The sequence below is a fragment of the Cryptomeria japonica genome, chromosome 3 (assembly GCF_030272615.1).
Source record: "Cryptomeria japonica chromosome 3, Sugi_1.0, whole genome shotgun sequence".
Lineage (NCBI taxonomy): Eukaryota > Viridiplantae > Streptophyta > Pinopsida > Cupressales > Cupressaceae > Cryptomeria > Cryptomeria japonica.
The window spans coordinates 713,012,211-713,034,597 of NC_081407.1; the positions used below are offsets into that span (position 1 = coordinate 713,012,211).

General features: G+C 35.4%; 1 protein-coding gene across 2 annotated transcripts; it reads right to left on the reverse strand.

Moving 5' to 3' along the window:
• Window positions 1-15,343: 15,343 nt before the first annotated feature.
• Window positions 15,344-21,916, reverse strand: LOC131034216 (11-beta-hydroxysteroid dehydrogenase). 2 transcript variants are annotated; one of them, XM_057965609.2, is made up of 6 exons: window positions 21,551-21,916; window positions 18,245-18,437; window positions 18,051-18,136; window positions 17,774-17,905; window positions 17,252-17,389; window positions 15,344-15,972 (listed from the first exon to the last, which is right to left on the reverse strand). In XM_057965609.2, exons 1-6 carry the CDS (start codon window positions 21,731-21,733, stop codon window positions 15,643-15,645), a joined length of 1,062 nt encoding a protein of 353 aa, XP_057821592.1. In that variant the 5' UTR covers window positions 21,734-21,916; the 3' UTR covers window positions 15,344-15,642. The 2 variants fall into 2 exon arrangements, with proteins under 2 accessions (XP_057821592.1, XP_057821591.1); XM_057965608.2 differs by having other exon boundaries at window positions 17,225-17,389; window positions 21,551-21,914.
• Between the last annotated feature and the right edge of the window lie 471 nt (window positions 21,917-22,387).

Consider the following 22,387-nt stretch of genomic DNA (forward strand, 5'->3'; position numbering starts at 1 on the left):
TTTTATGATTTTAGAGGGAATGTCAAGAGCAATGCAAATTTTGAAATTTAAAAATTGACTCAATTTCACGCAAAATTCAATTTTGAAAGCGGAAATTAAAGTTGTTGTAATTAAGCACTTAATTTCAAAAGTCACAAATTGTAAGAATTTGAATAAAGCACTGAAATTTCGAATGAATGCGAACACACTTTTCAGATTTAGGACAGTAAGAACACAATTTTGACACAAAATTTCAATTTCAATGATTTTTGAATGTTTAGAAGCGTTAATCCAAGCAATTTCTAGACCAACTTTGACTTTAATTTTGAAGGTGTTAAAATTGATAAAATCAGCCAAAATTCTGGATTTTAGCAGGAAAATACAGTAAGATCTCGCTCCCGAAATTTCGAAAAAAATGTCGGGGACGATGGCGCTCTGAGTGCACACGGTCCTCGCAACTTTTTTCCAAATTTTCAGGGATGAAAGATATTGTGATTTTATTGCGGAATCCAAAGTTACAGCCGATTTGGAGGTGTTTTGATCAGTGAAATTATCAGTCAAAGGTTGAATCAAGAGGGTTTCAAAAATTAGGGTTTTGACACTTAACCACTTAATTTTCAAAATTAAAGCACAAATATGAATTGATAATTTGTAATAGAAGGGCAGATCTGAAACAAGCATCAACAATTAAACATTTCACAAGTTTAATTACTTAAAAAGAAAATTTAGGGTTTTTATGCAATTAACCTCTAAAATTTTGTAAAAGATCAAACATGGAAATGTAATCAAGGAATCCAATTTTCAAATCTAATTATGAATAATCAGAAAGGATGTTCACGTCGGGTTCACCAAAATGTAAAGCGGAAAATCGCGATCGAACCCTAGTTGCTCTCCCCTCTTCCAACTCCAAGGAGAGAGAAGGGAGATTCACTAGGGTTGATGGTTTTCACTTAGGGGAGAGACTTTACATTCAAAAGAGGGGTTGAAAACCCACAAGATCCAATCCCACGCAATGCAAGATTGGATGCTAAATGAGTTTCAAGGGTTATGACAGCAAGGCTACCCTCTTTTGTAAAGAATGTGCATAGAAGAATTAAGCTAGGAATGCATAGAAAGTGAGAAAGATTCGCTTATAAACTGAGATAGGAATACAGTATCAAGCTGTGGACCTGGAATTAGCAGTAAAATGTCGATACGATGCTGTCCTGCAAATTTGAGTGAAAGTTGTCGGGACGATGGCGCCCGAGCGCCATGGTCCTCCGAAAAATCCGCGAAACGAAGGGGGATCTGTTCGTCTCTGCACAAGGATTCCAAATCTTCAATTTCAGCCACGTACCTGCAACCTACACACAGAAAAGCGAAGATGATTGGGGGGTTAGGGATTAGGGGTTTGCCTTTAGGTCAAACCCCGGTTTTGGAATTAACCAAGAAATGAGCAATGCTGTAAATGTAAATGTCTGTAATGTAAAACAAGTACTAATACCTTGTTGTAAGGATGTTTGTATCCTTATGTGCGAAGGTATAGATGTTGTATGTTGTATGTTGTAGTAGTATGTTGTAAGTGATCTCCTCTTCAATGGTTGAATCCTTGTCTTGAATGCAACACTTAGCCTTGAATGGAGACTTGAAATGATCAATTGCTTGAAGGAATGCTTGAATGCTTGAATGCTTGAGTATAGTTTCCACGCTTTTTCCATCATATCGAATGAAAGAGGAAAATGTAGTTTATATACTTGTCAATTAGGGCTGATAGACTGATTTTCCCGACCTTAGGCCGACCAGGAAAGATAATTTTCCAATTTGCAAACATAAAGACCCGAAGTCCAAAAGAGACCGGGCCCAAAATAGGACCCAGGGACCAGGGCGCTGGGCGCCATGGCCCTGGGGGCGCTCTGGTCCCACCTCCCGGGACAGCAGGGTGCAAAGGAGGTTCAGGCCAGGGTGCAAGAAAATGCAGTTTTCAGTGTCATAATCAGGTTTCGGGGTCTCCATTCAGGTTGCGTGTTGCGTCGCCATCATGAAGACCGAAATGCAGTCGAAATTGCAAGTGTCACAATTTTAGGACGCTACACTAAGTAAAAAAAGGATAGGAAATAAAAATGTAAACACCTTGCATTTCATCCCTTTTATATAGATTTATGTTAGTATATAAATACATACTATTAGCATCAAAATTAACTATATGTGTACTAAAATACCATACCAAATTAATTCAAATGATTTTTTTTATGTTTCTTTGTGTTAATATGTAAATATATAATATTAACATCGAAATCAACTATTTTAATATACTAAAAGTCCTTAATCTTAATCCTATCCTTGATAAGTGGAATCAATTCAAATGGTTTGTAGGATGTGTCAAATCAATTCAAATGTTTTGTACTTCTTAAACTAAGTTTCACAAGGAAACCTTCATCTTAAGCCTATTCAAATGAATTTTATTTCTTAAAACTCTTTGAAATTTTACTCTTTAAAAACAATGTATCAAAAGACCTTAATCTTAAACCTATCCTATGATATGCTAAATAAATTCAAATGGCAGAGGTCTCATATTAATTAATTATTTCAATGTACAACATTAATTAATAATTTTAATATATAAAAGACCTTAAACTTAAATCTATCCTATGATATGCTAAATCAATTCAATTGCCTTTTACATCCTCAAACTAGGTCTCACATAAATTAAGTCTTTTAATGTACTAAAAGATGTTAAACTTAAGCTTACCTTGTAATTCAAATGGGTTTTACTTCCTTAAAATAGATGTTATACACAATTTTATATTTAGATAAAAATTAAAATGATTTGTAATTTTTACTTTTAATTCATATTTAGAAACATATCTTGTAAACCAGTTCAAATGGGTTTTACTTCCTTAAACTAATTTTATATCTAGATAAAATAATTCTTGCAATATAAATTTTTACTTTTTAAATTATATTTAGAAACATTGTAAAAAAAAGACATGCACATTGTCACAATTGCATTAATCTAAGCTATTTCACATACACATTTTTTACATGTGCTTAATCTTATGGCATTGACCACAAAAATAAACTCATATTAAAAATAAAATGCCCATTGCCTTCCCATAAAAAAGCCCCTAATGTACTTCTCAACACAACTCATCCCAAACTAGTTAAAAAATAAATGCATATATTTTGTATATCCTAAAGATCAAAATACTTAAATGTGAACAAAATATCACAGTACCAAACTATGAATATAACTAGGCTCTAAGCATCAAAAACATGCATAGTATAGAACAACACCACCCATTCTCAAACAAGTATATAAGATTAAAATATATTTTACGAATCCAAAAATAAAAGTCAATAATGAAAAGATATCCAATATTTGGAAAGGGCCTCTTAATTGTGATAGATACCCATAGGTCCTCTTCCATTAATCCCCCTACCTTCCCACAACAATTGGCTTATAGTAAGGAACCTCTTTTACCCATAGTAAGAATATTTAGGAAGGGCCTATTAATATTAAAAAAGGTCCCTACTATCTCTAGGCCCTCTTCTATAGTTCCTCCCCTATCCCTTTCAAAAATTTAGTTATAATAGGAACCCCCTCTATGGCTGAAGTAGGGGCCACTAAGGATAAGTAGAGGTAGGGGCATTTAAGGAGTTCCAAGCAATTATTCATAAATCATGGAGCACATAAATTTATTTATTTTAATTATTAGACTAAAACTTCTCATGAGAAAACCCTCCTCAAAATAGTCATGAAAAAATCCCTACTTATGAAAGAACCAATGGAATCACATGAAGGGATTCTAGAGGCTATAACACTAAAACTCTCAAGAAAAAAACTAAATCAATAGAATCTCATGAAGGGATTCTAGGGGCTATAACACTGGAACAAGATCTATCCCTAGGAAATTATATCAAGATTAGAACACTTAAACAAGACCTGGAACAAGATCTATCCAAGGAAATTATATCAAGATTAAAACACTTAAACAAGACCTACTCAAGACCTACTCCTGGAAATTATATAGGGGATTGCAACATTTGAACAAGTTCTCTTATAAATTATATAGAGGTTTGCAACACTTGAACAAGATCTTCTCTTGGAATTTATATAGGAGTTTAGAATACTTGAACAAGTTATAGATTCAATTGTGTAGTTTTTGAGTCAAACTCATTGACACTTGAACAAGATCTGCTCCTAGAAATTATATAAAAGACACTTGAACAAAGACATACTTCTAGCTATTATCTAAAAGTTACATATGTAAAATCTAAGTGTTACTACTTATCAAGTTTCCATTAGTTTTATGTCAAAGTTATTCTATATAATCTAGTTGGTTATCTCTACTGAGATATTCAGTCGGTATGCACAGTCTAGTCGGTTATTGAATAAAGTAGTCTCAGAACGTAGTTTACACTGAGCTGTCTACCGAGTATCATTTCATGTCTACCGAGCAGCAAAGATGACACACTGAGTTGATATACACCGAGTGAAACATGTTACCAGATTCATTGAACCTGGACATACATATGAAAATGTGTTACAAGATCGAGGAACATCTAACCGTTATCACATTGGAAATTGCACTTAAAGATTGTGTATGATTTTGAGGTCATCTAACCAATGAAATATTTTGCATGGTTATTCATTCGATAAAACATGTTTGTAAGATCGAAGCAATGAATGGATCACAGACATAAGAGATCTATTTATACAACATGAGTTAAGAATTAAAAAGGTGTGTGCATGAGAGTAAGAAGACTATTACAGAGACACAAAGGTCACCGAGAAGATTTTCAGAGAACAGTCGAAGAACAAAGTAAATAGAAGGGTTTACCAAGTTACTATATGGGTTACCAAGGTATGCTATAAGCAAGGTAATCTATTTTGAGCACATAGAATCTGCTATAACATTCAAGATGTAAAGTTGTAGATATTTGTAATGATTTATTGTAATATTTTGAAGTTGTAAGAGAAACCTTTAACAAGGTAAAAGACTCTAAACAAGTCTATAAATTGTAAAGCCTCTAACCAAGTGCAACATTTAGTTTAAGTGTTGTAAAATCCTTTAGCAAGGTAGATCTAACAGATCTTATTACTCCTAATAGGGTAATCTATCAGAAATAGCTAAACATGTAGCTCTAATCGAGCACTCTTTATTATTGCAGTAGTGAAGTTGTGGGTGCCATCCCCACCACAGTTTTTCTCTCTAACCAAGAGTTTCTGCGTAACCAAAATATATGTGTTATGGAGTGAATCATGTATGATTGTTATCTATTTGTTTTAGCTTTATATTATGTTACCGCACTATTTGGTTTATGCATAACAGTAAAGTTATTATTGAAGAAAAGTTTTGAAGTACTGATTCACCTCTCCCCTCTCAGTACATTAGCTTTCCATATTGGGCCTAACAATTGGTATCATAGCTTGAATCTTGGAAAAGAGTTTAACTTCCTAAAGAGAAAGATCTTATCAATCGAAGGCTATAAAAAATCTCGGAGGATTGTGTATCTGCAAGAAGAGTTGGATCATGCTAATCAAGTGATTGCAGACATACAAAGACAAATGCAAAAATCTCTGAAAGTAAGAAGAAGATTATCTGATGATTTGCAGGACTCTCAAAAGTTAGTGGAACAAATTGAGACATCATCTAAGAACATCATGTCTAAAGAAACTGAATAAATGACTGGAGTATCGAGAGAAAAGAACAAAGCACTGGCTGATCAACTAAAAGCAATGAAAAGAGAACATGAACATTTCAGCACACAGATGACTGAAAAATCTTGATGCATTAAGGACAACCGAGGATGAAGTAAGAGATCTACAAAGAGAGAAACATCAACTTGAAGTCTTAGTATCTGATAAAAATGATGAAATCACAAGGTTGACTGGAATTCAGCAAAATCTGTCATATCAACTAGGTTATGCACATCATGAAGAAATTCTAAAGGATAATGCGAATCAAGCATTGAAACTTGAAGTATCGAGGTTGACCGATGAACTTGAATCAGAGAAGAAATCCAAAGAAACACTGAAGAAGAGTTATGAAGCATCAAAGATGTTGGATGAGCAACTGAATACAAGAAAACCCAACAAAGATGCAGGACTCGGTTACAAAGGAAAAGACTCTACCGAGAAGGGAATTCATACCACTGAGAGAGGAGAATCGTCAAAGCAAGCTGGAAATAAGAACAACATCAAAAGAAAGAAGCCTATTTGCAACTACTGTGAAAATCAAGGTCACACTGCCAACATGTGCCAAATCAGAAAAGGTGAGCAACCGAATATCACTAAGTCCAAAGGTTATTGTTATAATTGCAATAAATATGGTCACACATCTAATCAATGTAGGACAAAGTCTGTAAACAATTATCAGAAGGCAAAATTCAAAGGGTTTTGTAAAGACTGCAATAGATATGGACATAGTATCGAGAAGTGCCGGCTTAAGCAAAATAACTATATGTGGTATGCACACCAAGCAAATTCTAGAGGTTACCGAACTCACACAAATCCTTACCGACAATATTCTGCAGTACCATGGGATTACAATACAAGGATATGGTGTGAATGTTGTGGAAGATATGGACATATAAGTGCCAACTATTTTATAAGGTTTGGAATGAACAACCGAAGATCATGGAGAAATCTTGGTATGGCATGTTTTCATTGTCACAAAGTTGAACATTTAGCTAGAGATTGCAGAGATCAACCTAGAAAAGACACTGAAGAAATAAAAGACAAATTAAAGATGATTTGGAAGAAGAAGGAAATTGTGTCAAATGAAAAAAACACCTTACCTACCGAGTTAGGTGCTCCTATTCCAAATTAATCAGTAAAGGTATGAAGGGACTGCATTCTATCAAGGTTAAATCTTAACAGTTCCTATTTTATTATGTAATTAATCCAAAACTGCATAATTAAGATGTAATAGTAAGTTTGAAATTCTATCAAGGTCCTTTGAAGTACTTTATAGGAAACCTGTCAAGTCGGTGAATACAAGAAGCCTGTCAAGTCGGTGAATGAAGGAAGTTTGGTTACTCGGTGAAAGCAAAGAAAAAGGAAAGAAAGTTAAGTGGAACCAAGTGCTTTTAATGTTTTTGACCTAACTTGCACGGAGCTCGATAAGGCATATTGTGCACTTAAAAGCATCTTCATGGTCATTTTCAACTCACCAAGTTTTCAAGAGAGTAGAGCAAAGCGAATATAAGGCGATCAAACCTCCTACAAAGCAAATTCAAGGTATTTACATCAATCTCAACGCATTATTAAGCTAGTTTACCAATCTTATCAAGTTGCTATTATTTGCTAAGTGTGAAGCGTCTGCCATTTGAAATCCTGAAACCCTAAGGATTCTTTGTTAGCTTTTATCTGAAATCTAAAATGGTGCCTAAGATCCAAGATCCCATTGTTGTCAAGAATGTAGAGAAGCCCTCACTAAAATACTCTTTGACTCCCAAAGTTGCATTTGAACCAGATGACAAAAACTCTTTTTCACTCATCCCGGATAGAGTGTTGTTAGTCGAGGATGTTAGATTCTTCACCAAATGTCGTGTTGAAGAACTCGGTCATGTTGAAATCAAAGACACTTATGATGAGCTGTGTATCGATGGTAAATTGAATAGCAAGTATGAGCACATCAAGATCAAGGGATTAACTAAAGCCCTGACCTATCCCTGTGTGTTCAAACCCCAGTGGGTCAAGTTTGTTCTGAGCAGAGTTCACGATGATTTCATGTGGCTAGAAGAGCAACCATTTAAGATTACTAAGGAGATCATTCATCTGATTACCTGTTACCCTATTTATGATCATGCCCGAGCCCAAAAGATGATATCACAGAAGGAATTGATCAGTTTAACCAGAGTAGAATCAAATTATAGAGGATTAAAATTGAACAATGTCACAGATGAAGAAATAAAATTTGCCATAAGAGTAATAGGTTACTGTTTCTCCAATCAGCAAGGGAAAACAGTGTACCCTGTGCAGCAGTAGACCTAGCATACAAAATTGTGAAAAAGGGAATGAAAATTGTTCTATGTGAGGTATTGCTGAAGAACCTGTTTGAGAATCTGAACACCATCAGGAAGCTGAAGAAAAACAACTCGGCTAATACACTAAAGTTTGGATCATTACTTGTATGCATGTTTTTCTATTTTGAAAAATTCTTTCCATCAGTCGGTAAAGTTGTTTGGGAACTACACCGATCAATCACCCATCAGATCAATGACTTCATCAAGAAGTTAGGTGATAATTTCAATGATATTATGGATGATTAATTTAGTAAATTTCAAGAGAAAATGCATAACAGGTACCGGATTCCACCCCAGCTAGTGGAGAATACAAAAATGACATATGTTTTGAAGTTGACACTGATTACTGTTATGTGAATGTTGTGGAACCAAGGACTCAATCTTTGTCACCGATGGGTTACGAGATTGATTTTGACATCACACAATAGAAAATTGATGCATTTCTTACATTACCAAGGCATGCTACCGAGCTGAGGTATGGAACCTATGAGGAAGTAAAGCAAAAGGTAAAGATGAGCACTGTAGTACCCAAAGCTACAAGAAAGGCATCAAAGGTGATAAAGGCATTATTGGAGAAATTTGGAGAAGACTCTTCCTCTACACCTGTCAAAGGTACCATTGCCATTACCGAAGAGAAATTTGAAGCCCAAGAGGTAGCTATAACACTGAGCACTGAATTGCATAAAGGAAAAGTGTTGAAGAGAAAGAAACAGGACACATTAAAGGCCTCACCAACTCCACCTCCAAAGTGACCTAACACTAGAGCATCAACGGCTTCACTGAGTAAGAAAACAAAGAGTGTTACTGTTCCCAAGGTAATAAAGACCTACAAGAAATCTACTCGGAGACTCATTTTGGCAAAAGAGTCTAGTGATACCGAATCAGAGGATGCAAGCAAATTTCAGGTCGTCAAAAGCAAGAAGGTAAATGTACATAGTGTTGAAAACTTTTGTGCTAATCTGAAAGAATATGGAGGATTTGGATCATTTAGATATGTCAAGTATGAAACTAGAAATAGTGATGAGAAGAGACAAATTGAAGAAGCTGTCATCTGCACACTTCTAAAATTCTAGTTAGCTCCATTGGAACTAGCTAAGTCACTTCCGAATGAACTTTATTTGCATATTGATAATAGGTGGAAGTATGCAATGGACTCAGAGAAACAGATCAGAGAAAGAAGTCTGGTTCATATCTTTCCTGACATGTCAGTAGCTGAAATAAAAGAACATCTGACAACCTACAACTCAAAGTTTCTTGTCAAATAAAGAGCCTTAAAACTGATGAATGGGCTGTATATTGAAGTTGAAAATGAGACAAAAGCAAAGTGACAGGAAATCTTTAAAATCAAGGATGTTGGTGAGCAAGCTACAGTTGAAATTGTTGATGTCACCGAGCAAGATCTTGATGTTACCGAGCAAGACCCTACTGACACCATTCAAATAGATGAAGATGTCATGGATATAGAGGCACCAGAATAGGAAATGATAGAAGGCAATGCATATGCAAAACTTGTATCTAGTGAATTAGTCTTGGAACAAGTTCAGCCTTATCCACCAGTCAAACAACCCATCTCAACCGAAACCCCTCATGACACGGAGCAAGGCACCGAAGGCCTCAAGTCTACAATAGGAGAAGGTACTACTCAAGAACAAACATCTCAAGCACCTTCTAGCACTGAGAATGTTGCCACTGAGGCACCAAGTACCAAGACACCGAAGGACTCTACAGAGGCTAAAGAAACCAACCAAAGTGTTGCCTCTACTGAGCAACCTACCGAGGGTCATCAAGCCTCACAAGCCATTGTCTTAGTTCCATTAGTAAAAGGTAAAGAAAAGAAGATGAAAAAGCATAGTTTTAAAGTTGATTATTTAAAACCAATAGTGTTGCCCAATAGAGATATATCAAAATTAAAGGGGCAAGCACTCATTGATTTCGGTGAACTATGCAAAGCAAAGGCCAAACAAGAGAAACAAATGGCAATTCAAAAGAAAACTAAAGTACTTCAGAACGTGAAAGGACTCTTAATAGACATGCTACCTAAAGCTACAATATCAATAGATGCAACCATCCACATTCAACTAGATGAACTCCTAACAAAGATAGAGACATCTGGAGTAGATGCATTGGAGTATTTGAGCAAGCTAAAAGACAAAGAGATCACTACAAAAATGATAGAAGAGGTACAAAAAGTTATAGCTATTGGCAAAGTTAAACTTGTCAAATTTATTGCTGAGTTGACTCCTCAACTCAAGCACATTCTTTATTTATTTCAGAAACTATGCACATTTTCTGTATTCATTAAAGACATTAAAAATAAAACAGAGGCAATTGAGAAAGAGATCACTGATCTCTCAAACAAGTTGACCACATAGCCAAATTTAGTTTAGAATTTCTATGCAAGGTTACAACAGCTCATGGCTCAACAGTTGGACCTAAGAAATGAAGAACACAAAATCAGGATGGACATAATGACACTTCAGACATTATTCCTTCCTCATCTTTCATCCGTCCAAGAACAGATCAACCGAGTAACCTCCTTATCTACTGCACAGGAGGGAAGCACTCTAGATGGCTTAATATCATTATTGGCTAATATTCAAGCACATAATTCTTGAATGGATAGTGTAAAGAATGCCCTCTCTGTCGCTCTCACCGAAGCACGAACCAAGTACAAATCCATTTTTGACCAGTTACCACCCTTGAATGGTAATTAAGTTTTGATGTTTGTCAAAAAGGGGGAGTGATATGATATAGTATTAGGGGAGTGATACAGTATTGGGAGAGTGTAGTATTCAAAGTATCAAACAAAAAGAGTATAGTATACAGGGGGAGTATATCGAGTAGAGCATGCAGAGTTTCCAAGAGCAGTGAACCGAGCACTGTACAGGACAGTAAGCAAAGATCACGAGCAGCACATAGAACATTGATCATCGATCATGCAAAATCAGAGTTTTGTACAGTATATTGATAAGGGGAGTATATCTAGATATATTATTTCATTGACTATTGTATATACTCTCAGTATAGTCAAATTTTGCAAGTATATAGATTATTGAGTTATAACTTTGAAAGTAGTTTTTTGTCAAACATCTCAACTAATGTCAAAAGGGGAGATTGTTACTACTTATCAAGTTGCCATTAGTTTTATGTTCAAAGTTATTCTATATACTCTTGTCGGTTATCTCTACCGAGATATTCAGTTGGTATGCACAGTCTAGTCGGTTATTGAAGAAAGTAGTCTCAGAACGTAGTTTACCGAGTTGTCTACCGAGTATCATTTCATGTCTACTGAGCAGCAAAGATGACAAACCAAGTTGATATACACTGAGTGAAACGTGTTACCAGATTCATTGAACCTAGACATACATATGAAGACGTGTTACAAGATCGAGGAACATCTAACCGTTATCACATTGGAAATTGCACTTAAAGATTGTGTATGATTTTGAGGTCATCTAACCAATGAAATATTTTGCATGGTTATTCATTCGATAAAACATGTTTGTAAGATCGAAGCAATGAATGGATCACTGACATAAGAGATCTATTTATACAACATGAGTTAAGAATTAAAAAGGTGTGTGCATGAGAGTAAGAAGACTGTTACAGAGACACAGAGGTCACCGAGAAGGTTTTCAGAGAACAGTCGAAGAACAGAGTAAACAAAAGGGTTTACCAAGTTACTATATGGGTTACTGAGGTATGCTATAAGCAAGGTAATCTATTTTGAGCACATAGAATCTGCAATAACATTCCAGATGTAAAGTTACAGACATTTGTAATGATTTATTGTAATATTTTGAAGTTGTAAGAGAAACTTTTAACAGGGTAAAAGACTCTAAACAAGTCTATAAATTGTAAAGCCTCTAACCAGGTGCAACATTTAGTTTAAGTGTTATAAAATCCTTTAGCAAGGTAGATCTAACAGATCTTATTACTCCTAACAGGGTAGGCTATCAGAAATAGCTAAACATGTAGTTCTAATCGAGCACTCTTTATTATTGCAGTAGTGAAGTTGTGGGTGCCATCCCCATCGCAGTTTTTCTCTCTAACCAAGAGTTTCTGCATAACCAAAGTATATGTGTTATGGAGTGAATTATGTATGATTGTTATCTATTTGTTTTAGCTTTATATTATGTTACTACACTATTTGGTTTATGCATAACAGTAAAGTTATTATTGAAGAAAAGTTTTGAAGTACTGATTCACCCCTCCCCTCTCCTCTCAGTACATTAGCTTTCCATATTGGGCCTAACACTAAGATCTATATAAGGGTTTGTTACCAACACTTGAATAAGGATTATTACCTAACACTACAACAAGATCAAATTATGTAGGATTTATTCTTAGTTTTATGTTTGAATAGGGAATTTATTCTTATATGTGAATTCTAGATTTGAGTAGAGGGGATTTATTCTAAAAGTTATTAGGGATATATTCTTAAAAATTATGTGAATTCTACATTTGAGTAGAGGGGATTTATTCTAAAAGTTATTAGAGATTTATTCTTAAAAATTATGTGAATTTTTACATTTGAGTAGAGGGGATTTATTCTAGAAGTTATTAGGGATTTATTCTTAAAAATTATGTGAATTCTACATCTAAGTAGAGGGGATTTATTCTAAAAGTTATGTAAGCTCGACATTTGGCTTTTAAAAGGACTTGAATTCTACATTTGAGTAGAGGGGATTTATTCTAAAAGTTATGTAAGCTCGACATTTGGCTTTTAAAAGGGCTTGAATTTTACATTTGAGTAGAGGGGATTTATTCTAAAAGTTATGTAAGCTCAACATTTACAAACCTTCACTTCCCCGCCTTCACTACCGTGCCAACTGGAATAAATAGGGCTTTTTAAATCTCAAACTCCATAGGTTGTAATCACTAATCTCTATAGATCCCTAAATTTGCTAATCCAATTTCACATAGTTTTTTTTGCATTGAATAAAACAAATTTACAGAAAATATAAATTACCAATAAAACAAATTTACAAGAAATATAAATTACCAATTGAATAAAATAAATTTACAAGAAATATAAATTACCAATAGATAGCAAAAAAGAAAAAAATAACAATTAACAACTCACAAGAGTCCCATAACTAAACACCCATTACAAATTCTTACAATAAAACTAAAACTCTCTTTACATAAAACCAATAACCAACTAAACTTTCCAATCCTTCTCAACATTTCTTTCTTAATATTCTAATCCGATTTGAGTTTTAATGTCACTCACTTTCTTATCCTCCTTAGGATTTCTATTTTTGTTTCCAACCTCTTTAAATAAATTCTAGACCAATTAGGGTTTTATGTCTAAATCCTTTTTTAATAGGGTACAATTTTATTACTATGTCAATCACATTCTTGTGAAAGAACTGAGATTAAAAGTATTTTAAAATTACCGTTATACTTTAAAGTTTAAACAATATAAATTGGTTTGCTATTTTGAATTTTAAATGAATAAATTCTCATATTATATCTAGTAAATTTTAAGCTATATTCTTTTCTTTATTATATCAACGAAAAAATTAAATTTCCGATCTTTCGGCTGTGTCTATTCTGGCTCCAAAACGGACCTTTCGTATAGCGTGTTAGTGACAGGTTAGTCAATCGTAACCATTAATTGCAAAATCGACGGTGTAAAACGAGTGACTAACACGCGTGTTAGTCAATCCATACTGTCCTTTTGAAACCAGAATAGAAGCGTCCAAATTCAAATTCCTCCTAGTTATATTTTGAATTCTCTTATATATTTGTGTAAAATAATAAAAAAATATTATATGATAAACCCTCAACACAGTTCTATACTAAATATTCTGTGCTTTGAAAAAACAGAACCTTTACTCCTCTCGTAACTTTGAACATTCATCACAGTTACATAACAGTAGAAGTACTCATCAAAGTTGAAACATAATACAGATATATACTCATTGTTGTTACATCTCCACCTCTTCTCCCTCAATTTTATAGCTGCCACCACATCTAACTAAATTCATATATTCTTTTTGGCATACAAATTTTTGAGTGCTAATTTTTTTGCTTTTTTTGAGTTCTTTCTGTTACTTGTTCAGTAATAGTAGATTGTCTTGATCAATTTGACGTTTCAGATCCATAATTTTCTCTTTTCAAACTTATTCATTTATTCATCCTGATGATGGATGAGGGAGTATAATACGAAATGTTTCTGTAGTTGATTTTTTCATTTCATTTATTCATCCTGATGATGGATGAGGGATTTAGTTGATTTTTTCATTTCATTTATTCATCCTGATGATGGATGAGGGATTTAGTTGATTTTTTCATTTCATTTATTCATCCTGATGATGGATGAGGGATTTAGTTGATTTTTTCATTTCATTTATTCATCCTGATGATGGATGAGGGATTTCATCATTTATTCATCCTGATGATGGATGAGGGATTTCATTTATTCATCATCCTGATGATGGATGAGGGAGTATTATACGAAATGTAGTTGATTTTTTCATTTCATTTATTCATCCTGATGATGGATGAGGGAGTATTGGATGAGGGAGTATAATACGAAATGTAGTTGATTTTTTCATTTCATTTATTCATCCTGATGATGGATGAGGGAGTATAATATGATGGATGAGGGAGTATAATACGAAATGTGGTTGATTTTTTCATTTCATGAATGCTTTATTCATCCTGATGATGGATGAGGGAGTATAATCCGAAATGTAGTTGATTTTTTCATTTCATCCACGCTTTAGATCATGATCTATGATTTCAAGTTTCAACCTTATTCATCCTAATGATGGATCGTAATCCTAAATGTATTGATCACACAGTGAACTCAAGAATCTATCAAAACAATTTATCTGAAAAAAATTGATCGCAAAGTCAACTCAAGAAGATATCAAAACAATTTATCGATTGCACAGTCAGCTATCAAGACAATTTATCATGAAAAAAATCGATCGCACAGTTAACTACAGAAGCTATCAAGACAATTTATCATGAAAAAAATCGATCACAAAGTCGACTCCAAGAAAAATTTAGCTATCAAGAAAAAATGAAGCTATCAAGACAATTTATCATGAAAAAAATCGATCGCGCAGTTAACTATGAAAAAAATCGATCGCGCAGTTAACTACAGAAGCTATCAAGACAATTTATCATAAAAAAAATCGATCACAAAGTAAAATTATGATTTATGATGGACTGTGGAAATTTCATGCATTTAGTAAATAGTAGATTGTTATTTGTTTCTCTATGATCATGAGCATAAGAGAACATATATCTTCTCTTGGTGCATTCATGTCTTTCCATCGTTTCAGCTGCTCTGCCCTACGAAGGGTCTGACTTGACAAATTGAACAATACAAACATGAATAAAAATAGAAAGTGTATTGTCACATTTGAAACCTGACCTGACATTACAACCTACTTACACTAGGCGCTTCAAAGCTCTTTTGCATTCTACTTGAGTTATGAATGTAAGGCTAAATGGTTAAAAGCCAGAAACAAAGTCTGCATTCTACCATCTTATAAACTAAAGAGGGGGGAGGATTTATGGGGACAGCTCTCCAGATGGATCCCTGTTCGGCAGTAGATGATGGAACAAGTTATGGATTCCCCTCTGAATAAAGAAAAAAACATTAAAAAACCCTAAAATTTATAGGATGAATTATGCAGGGGATCGTTCAGATTTCTGATGGCGAGGAGAGAGAGATTGCTGCTGCTGATGTTGTTGAACAACAGAGGTGGGATACACAAGGAGCTTCTTTCCTCCGCTGATGTCCATGATTTTGGTCAATGGGGGCTGTTTCTTCCCAAAGTGGCTGAGGAATAGCAAGCGATATGTCCACTCCAGTACTTCAGGAGCAAATACTTTGTAGAGGAAGAAGACGTTGTACCACATAGGAAACCTCACGTAACGCTGCCCTCTGCATGCCCCTGACACAATTATCCTTGCGCATTCTTCGGTGTATGCCACTGGAAAAGGAGTTACATGTACCTGCAACACACTCAAAATGTCACCACTATAACTGTGTTTCCTGCATTCCTTTTGAACTATTTGATCAATTCTTGGCATTTCTAATAGCTTATTATTATTCATAGTTTGAACAAGTAAAACTAGGCTATGATCGTTGTAAACCCATTTTGTTTCTAGAGTAAGAGTGTAAACTAAAGCAATCCACTGACCAATCTTAAGAATCCTTCATTTTAACCAGCTATAGAAGTCTCTAAGCCAACTCATAATTGCAGCGCATCGGCATTGGTGTAACATCAGGTTTTTAAGTCGGGCACCTAAGGTTGTGTTTAATTCCCTCACCCCAACTTACAATTGTAATGCAGCTAGTTTCCATGGTTTACTCCCTAAGCTTGTGTTCAATACCCTTAGGGGATTGGGATTGGAATTTCAAAGATTGGGTACCTGAGTTTGTGTTCAATGCCCTCAGGCGATTGGGACTGGGATTTCCAAGATTGGGCACCTGAGGTTGAGTTCAATTCCCTCAGGGGACTGGGATATCCAAGATTGGGCACCTGGGATATCCAAGATTGGGCACCTGAGCTTGAGCTCAATGCCCTCAGGGGATGGGGACTGAGATCTCCAAGATTGGGCATCTGAGCTTGAGCTCAATGCCCTCAGGGAATGGGGACTATGGGATTTCTAAGATTGGGCACCTGAGCTTGTGTTCAATTCCCTTCCAAGATTGGGCACCTGAGCTTGTGTTCAATTCCCTTCCAAGATTGGGCACCTAAGCTTGTGTTCAATTCCCTTCCAAGATTGGGCACCTGAGCTTGTGTTCAGTGCCCTCAGGGGACTGGGATTTCCAAGATTGGGCACCTGAGCTCGAGTTCAGTGCCCTCAGGGGACTGAGATTTCCATGTGTGCCCTCAGGGGACTGAGATTTCCAAGTTTGGGCAACTGAGATTGTGTTCAATGCCCTCAGGGGACTGGGATTTCCAGTTTTGAGCAACTGAAGTTATGTTCAATTTAACAAGTTCCCATGTTAGGGCAACTGAGATTGTGTTCAATGTCCTCATCCAAACTTATAGTTGCAGCTCAACAAATCTCAATGAATCTCAATGTTAGGACATCTGAGCTTGTGTTTAATGCCAACAGGGGATTTGGATGAAACCTAGTTCCCTTAACTAAAAGGATTAATAATCATCTTCTAATGATAGCTTAAATAAGAATTCATTAAGATCAATCAAAGATAAGTGAATTAATTTTAGAACTAAGATTAACCAAATATACTTACTTCCCTGGGTTCCTCTTTCAACTGTACCTCTCCTTCTTCTGTCATGAACCTCCCTCTAGTCAACTCACTTTCGATCCAACCAGGGGTTGCAATTGTTATACCTACAGCATCTCCAACCTCAACCCTCAGTGTCTCGTAGAAATTTATCACTGCTGCTTTGGCCGCCTGCTCATTAATTTAAGGAATAATCAAAGACATTTTCATATGCAAATGAAACTCTAAGGAAATCTACTAACTGAAACAATAACTACAGGGGAGCCGAGTTGTATATGTAGAAAGAATATAGGATCTCTCAAATGTAAGGACCACCATTGATGAATAAAGAGAAGCATCTTTTAATATTCAATCTGCTGGGCTCTCTTCTTAAAAAAGCAGATATTAGAATCAGAGGATCATAACATTAGATAAGTTTGAAGATGAGATCAGTTATAACATAATCTTTAACTTCAACTTTATGTATCATCTTATGTCAATAATTCTAGGTAGAGCAAAATTCTACAAGCCTAGAGCCTACATAATTCAAGACTAATTGTGGAATTTAATTTTTACACTGTAGAGACTCATTCTAGGCATTGGTAACCAGCCTTCCACAGAAGCATTCACCACGACCCTCCCATTTCTTCGGCGCAAATGGGGAAGAGCAAAGAATGTAGGGTACACACTCCCCCAGAAATTGATATCCTGAAAAACAAAAACCAGTAATTATGAAGCATATAATTTTGAAAATCCCCACAAAAACAGCTCAAAACACCAAAAACGTAAATTGGGTTTGATGTTTAGGATATCCAGGTTTTCAATCACTGTAAAAATCCTATTTAGCACTTACCATCATATGTGCAAATCCTGAAGTATCACCTGCCTCTTCGAACAGGAAGCTATGGCCAAATCCAGTATTGTTCACCAAATGATCCACTGCAAAATATGGCATGATTTATAATTACAAATGACAAGTGCCCTTGTTCTTATTAATGATGAACAGGATTTGGACATGTCTCAAAAGGAAATAAATGAGTGGCATACACTGGCCATATTGGCTAATGGTATCATCGATGAACCTCTTGCATTCTTCTTCCTTCACCACATCTGCTGCCATAATTGAAACATTTCTGGCTCCCATTGAACGAGCTTTATCCCTTATAGATCTCAGCCTCTCTTCTCTGCGAGCCACTAGTACCAGATTGGCTCTCCTTTTGGCATACTGATAGGCAATTTGCTGCAACAAACATAATTTTAAACACTTGTCAGTTTACTTCTTTCGATTGTGTAGAAAAATTGAAATCATTCTATATCTACAAATAACCACTGAGGATTTTGTGGGGCTGAAGATAATGTCTAGTACAGTCAGTCAAAAGAGAGTCTATTGCTGCACTATACTGTACAAAAGGCTACGCAACCAAAGCAAAATTCAAAATTCGAAGTCCAATCGCTTCTGAAAGAAACGTGTTATAAAAATACTCCTATTGAGGCATATATTGTGCGGTCTTATGCTTCCTTTCACCACTCTCAAAGCTTCGTTTAGTGTCTCCTAGGTTTTGAAACCTTACACTTCCTTTCACCACTGTCAAGGAAAAGTTAAAATCCACACAAAAAAACCAGTCCACCCTAAACATTCTGTATCCACACACAAAATCACAGAATATATATATATATTTTTTACAGAAACATGTCAGCATAAATAGATATTGGTATCTCCATCTTTATATAGAAAATTAGAAGCGTACATCTAAACTACAAACCTCCTTCGGCTAAGGAGGTAAGTACATAGATCCAATCAATCAAATTGGTCAAATTACAAGCATACATCTAAACAACAAACCTCCTTTGGCTAAGAAGGTAATTACATGGATCCAATCAATCAAATTGGTCAAATTCGTCATACATCTATCTAAACTAGAAACCTCCTCAGCCTCACATACATCTAAACAACAAACCTCCTTTGGCTAAGAAGGTAATTACATGGATCCAATCAATCAAATTGGTCAAATTCGTCATACATCTATCTAAACTAGAAGCCTCCTTACTCACATACATCTAAACTACAAACCTCCTATCTAAACTAGAAGCCTCCTTAGGCTCACATACATCTAAACTACAAACCTCCTTTGGCTAAGATGGTAAGTACAGGGATCCAATCAGTCAAATTCATCAATTTGTCAAATTCGTCACGCATCTATCTAAACTAGAAAGCTCCTTAGCTATAGGGATCCAATATCATTCGTCAAATTCTTCATACATCTATCTAAACTAGAAATCTCAAATTCGTCACGCATCTATCTAAACTAGAAAGCTCCTTAGCTATAGGGATCCAATATCATTCGTCAAATTCTTCATAATCTATCTAAACTAGAAATCTCCTTAGCTAGAGGGATCCAATCAGTCAAATTCATCATTCGTCAAATTCGTCATACATCTATCTAAAGGCTAAGGAAGTAAGTACAGGGATCCAATCAATCAAATTCATCATACATCTAAACTACAAAACATAAGTACTGGGATCCAATCAATCAAATTCATCAAAATTTGTCAAATTCATCATACATCTAAACTACAAACCTCCTCCTTCGAACCTCATCATACATCTAAACTACAAACCTCCTCCTTCGAACCTCCTCCTTTGACTAGGGAGGCAAGTACAGGGATCTAGTCAATCAAATCTGTCAAATTAACGAAGATCTAGATTCGAGGAGCCAATTTTGACCTAGTTCGACCTAGCTGAACACACTGAAGGTTTTCAGTTTGAACCTTACTATAAATTGTACTCAACCAACAATCCTTTAGCTGATATATCCAAGTTCCAAGTTCAAACTAGCTGAACACACCTTCGAGGGTTTATACCTTGATGGACCATCATCCTCACCACCAATTGTACAGGGATCCAATCAATCAAATTCATCATAAATCTAAACTACAAACCATAAGTACAGGGATCCAATCGATCAAATTCATCAAAATTTGTCAAATTCATCATACATCTAAACTACAAACCTCCTCCTTCGAATCTGAACTACAAACCTCCTCCTTCGAACCTCCTCCTTTGACTAGGGAGGCGGTACAGGGATCTAGTCAATCAAAACTGTCAAATTAACGAAGATCTAGATTCGAGGAGCCAATTTCGACCTAGTTCGACCTAGCTGAACACACTGAAGGTTTTCAGGTTGAACCTTACCAGAAATTGTACTCAACCAACAATCCTTTAGCTGATATATCAAAGTTCCAAGTTCGAACTAGCTGAACACACCTTCGAGGGTTTATACCTTGATGGACCATCATCCTCACCACCAATTGTGCTCAACCAACAACCCTTTAGCTGATATATATCTTTAAATCTAAGGGTATATAAAAATTATATTGATTTGATTGTAGTTGATTTCTGGATATACAGTATATCAGCTCCAAGTTTGAAGTATCTTAACACACCTTTGAAGGTTTGAACCTTGATGGATGATTTCAATTGTTCTCAACCAATAACCCTTTGGCTAATAAATATATTTCAAACAATTGTGCTCACACCACCAATTGTTCTCAACCAACAACCCTTTGGTTGATATATTTGTTTCAAACCTAAAGGTTTATAAAAATTACTTTGGTTGATATATATGTTTCAAATCTAAAGGTTCATAAAAATTATATCGATTTGATTGTAGTTGATTTCTGGATACAACTGTGTAAGTATGCACTTTTCCACTGATGATCGATGTTCAGGTCATACTAACAGCTGAAGGAGAAAAATGAATAGTTTGCAGACCAGGACAGATTTAAAAGAAAAGGGGGGATAGAGGAGTAGAAGGCATACAGGTGTATCTAGAAATCAACTAGATCAATAACATGGACTGTGGCAATCTGATTTATCTAATTATATTGATTTCTCAAACAAGAGTCTGTTACCTCTGATTTTCATTTAACAGAGCACCTGCTCATCACTCAATCTTTTCATGAGAGAAGTTAGAATTCAGTCTGACTAATCAATCAACGTAACAGCTTATAAAGAAGGGCAAGAAGATACATAAAATTCCCTCAATTTTACAGTGATATGTAACACTGTAACCAACATGAAGATCCACAATTGAACAAGGAGGCCTGTAAAGAATAAAAGAAAATGAAAATACTGTATTATTTTAAAAGTTGGCCAAAGATTACGTTTATGTCGGTGATATCTACTGATACATAGTTTCACCATTCTGCAATCCAATATCAGGATGAGGAACTAAGTCTTCCAAACAAATATTTTAGCTAAAAATTACTATTGAAAACTGTCCTGCAAAATCTGCAATGTTAAAGAAAATTATGAATAAACTTCCAAACATATTGAGTACTGATTCCACTCACCTCACCAATCCCAGATGAAGCTCCTGTTATAATGACCACCTTTCCCTCCATTTTCTCACTGTAGATGGTATGGAGAACCCAATCACAGGCTGTAAGAAATGCTAAGGATGGCCATGCAAATGCCAATATAATCATCCCAGCAGGGGGTACCACCAAATTCAGAACAAAGTTCATCAACTCCATCTTCTTCTTCTTCTTTCTGCTCACCTAAAGACTGTAACAAGCAATCAAAATCAGTTCAAAGTTCGAATCCTTGGAGCTCTCTTGTGCCTGTTTCTCCTAAGCAAAACCTCGATATGTTCGAAAAATCTGTGAGCCTTGCATTAATAGATTCAGTAATAAAGGTGGTAAACAGCCAAAAGATAACGATACCGTCACAGATTGTATGTAGGAGGAGATAGGAAGCACACACATCTGCGTTGCATTCGCTCCACGTTTTCATCAAAATTGCCAGGTGGAAGACATGTGCACTCATTTCTTCTAATACAGACAACTTCCCCGGGATAACTCTCAATAGGAAAATACAAGCTATGAAAATATATCTTCATATGTTTCTGTGTACGTTGTGCATTAAAGCTGTGTGTAAAAAGAACAGAAGAAAACATTGTGAAACGCAAAAGGTTCAACACAAAATACAAGCTAGGAAATTTATCTTCATATGGTTCTCTGTACGTTTTGCAGAGAAGCCATGTGTTAAACAAACAAAAGAACAAAAGACGGTCTGTAAGGGTGTATTGTGAAACTCAAAAGGTAAACGGTATAGCACCATAAAACCCCAAGTGTTAATCCAAGTCTCTTCTATTGGTTCAACCCTAAAGAAAGATGGTCTCTATGAGC

Coding starts and splice junctions, on each gene's coding strand:
- LOC131034216 (XM_057965608.2), bottom strand. CDS start 21,733: ATGGAGTTGATGAACTTTGTTCTGAATTTGGTGGTACCCCCTGCTGGG. Junction 18,438..21,550: donor CTTCATCTGGGATTGGTGAG/GTGAGTGGAATC, acceptor TGTTTGTTGCAG/CAAATTGCCTATCAGTATGC. Junction 17,906..18,050: donor CAGGATTTGCACATATGATG/GTAAGTGCTAAA, acceptor TTTGTTTTTCAG/GATATCAATTTCTGGGGGAG.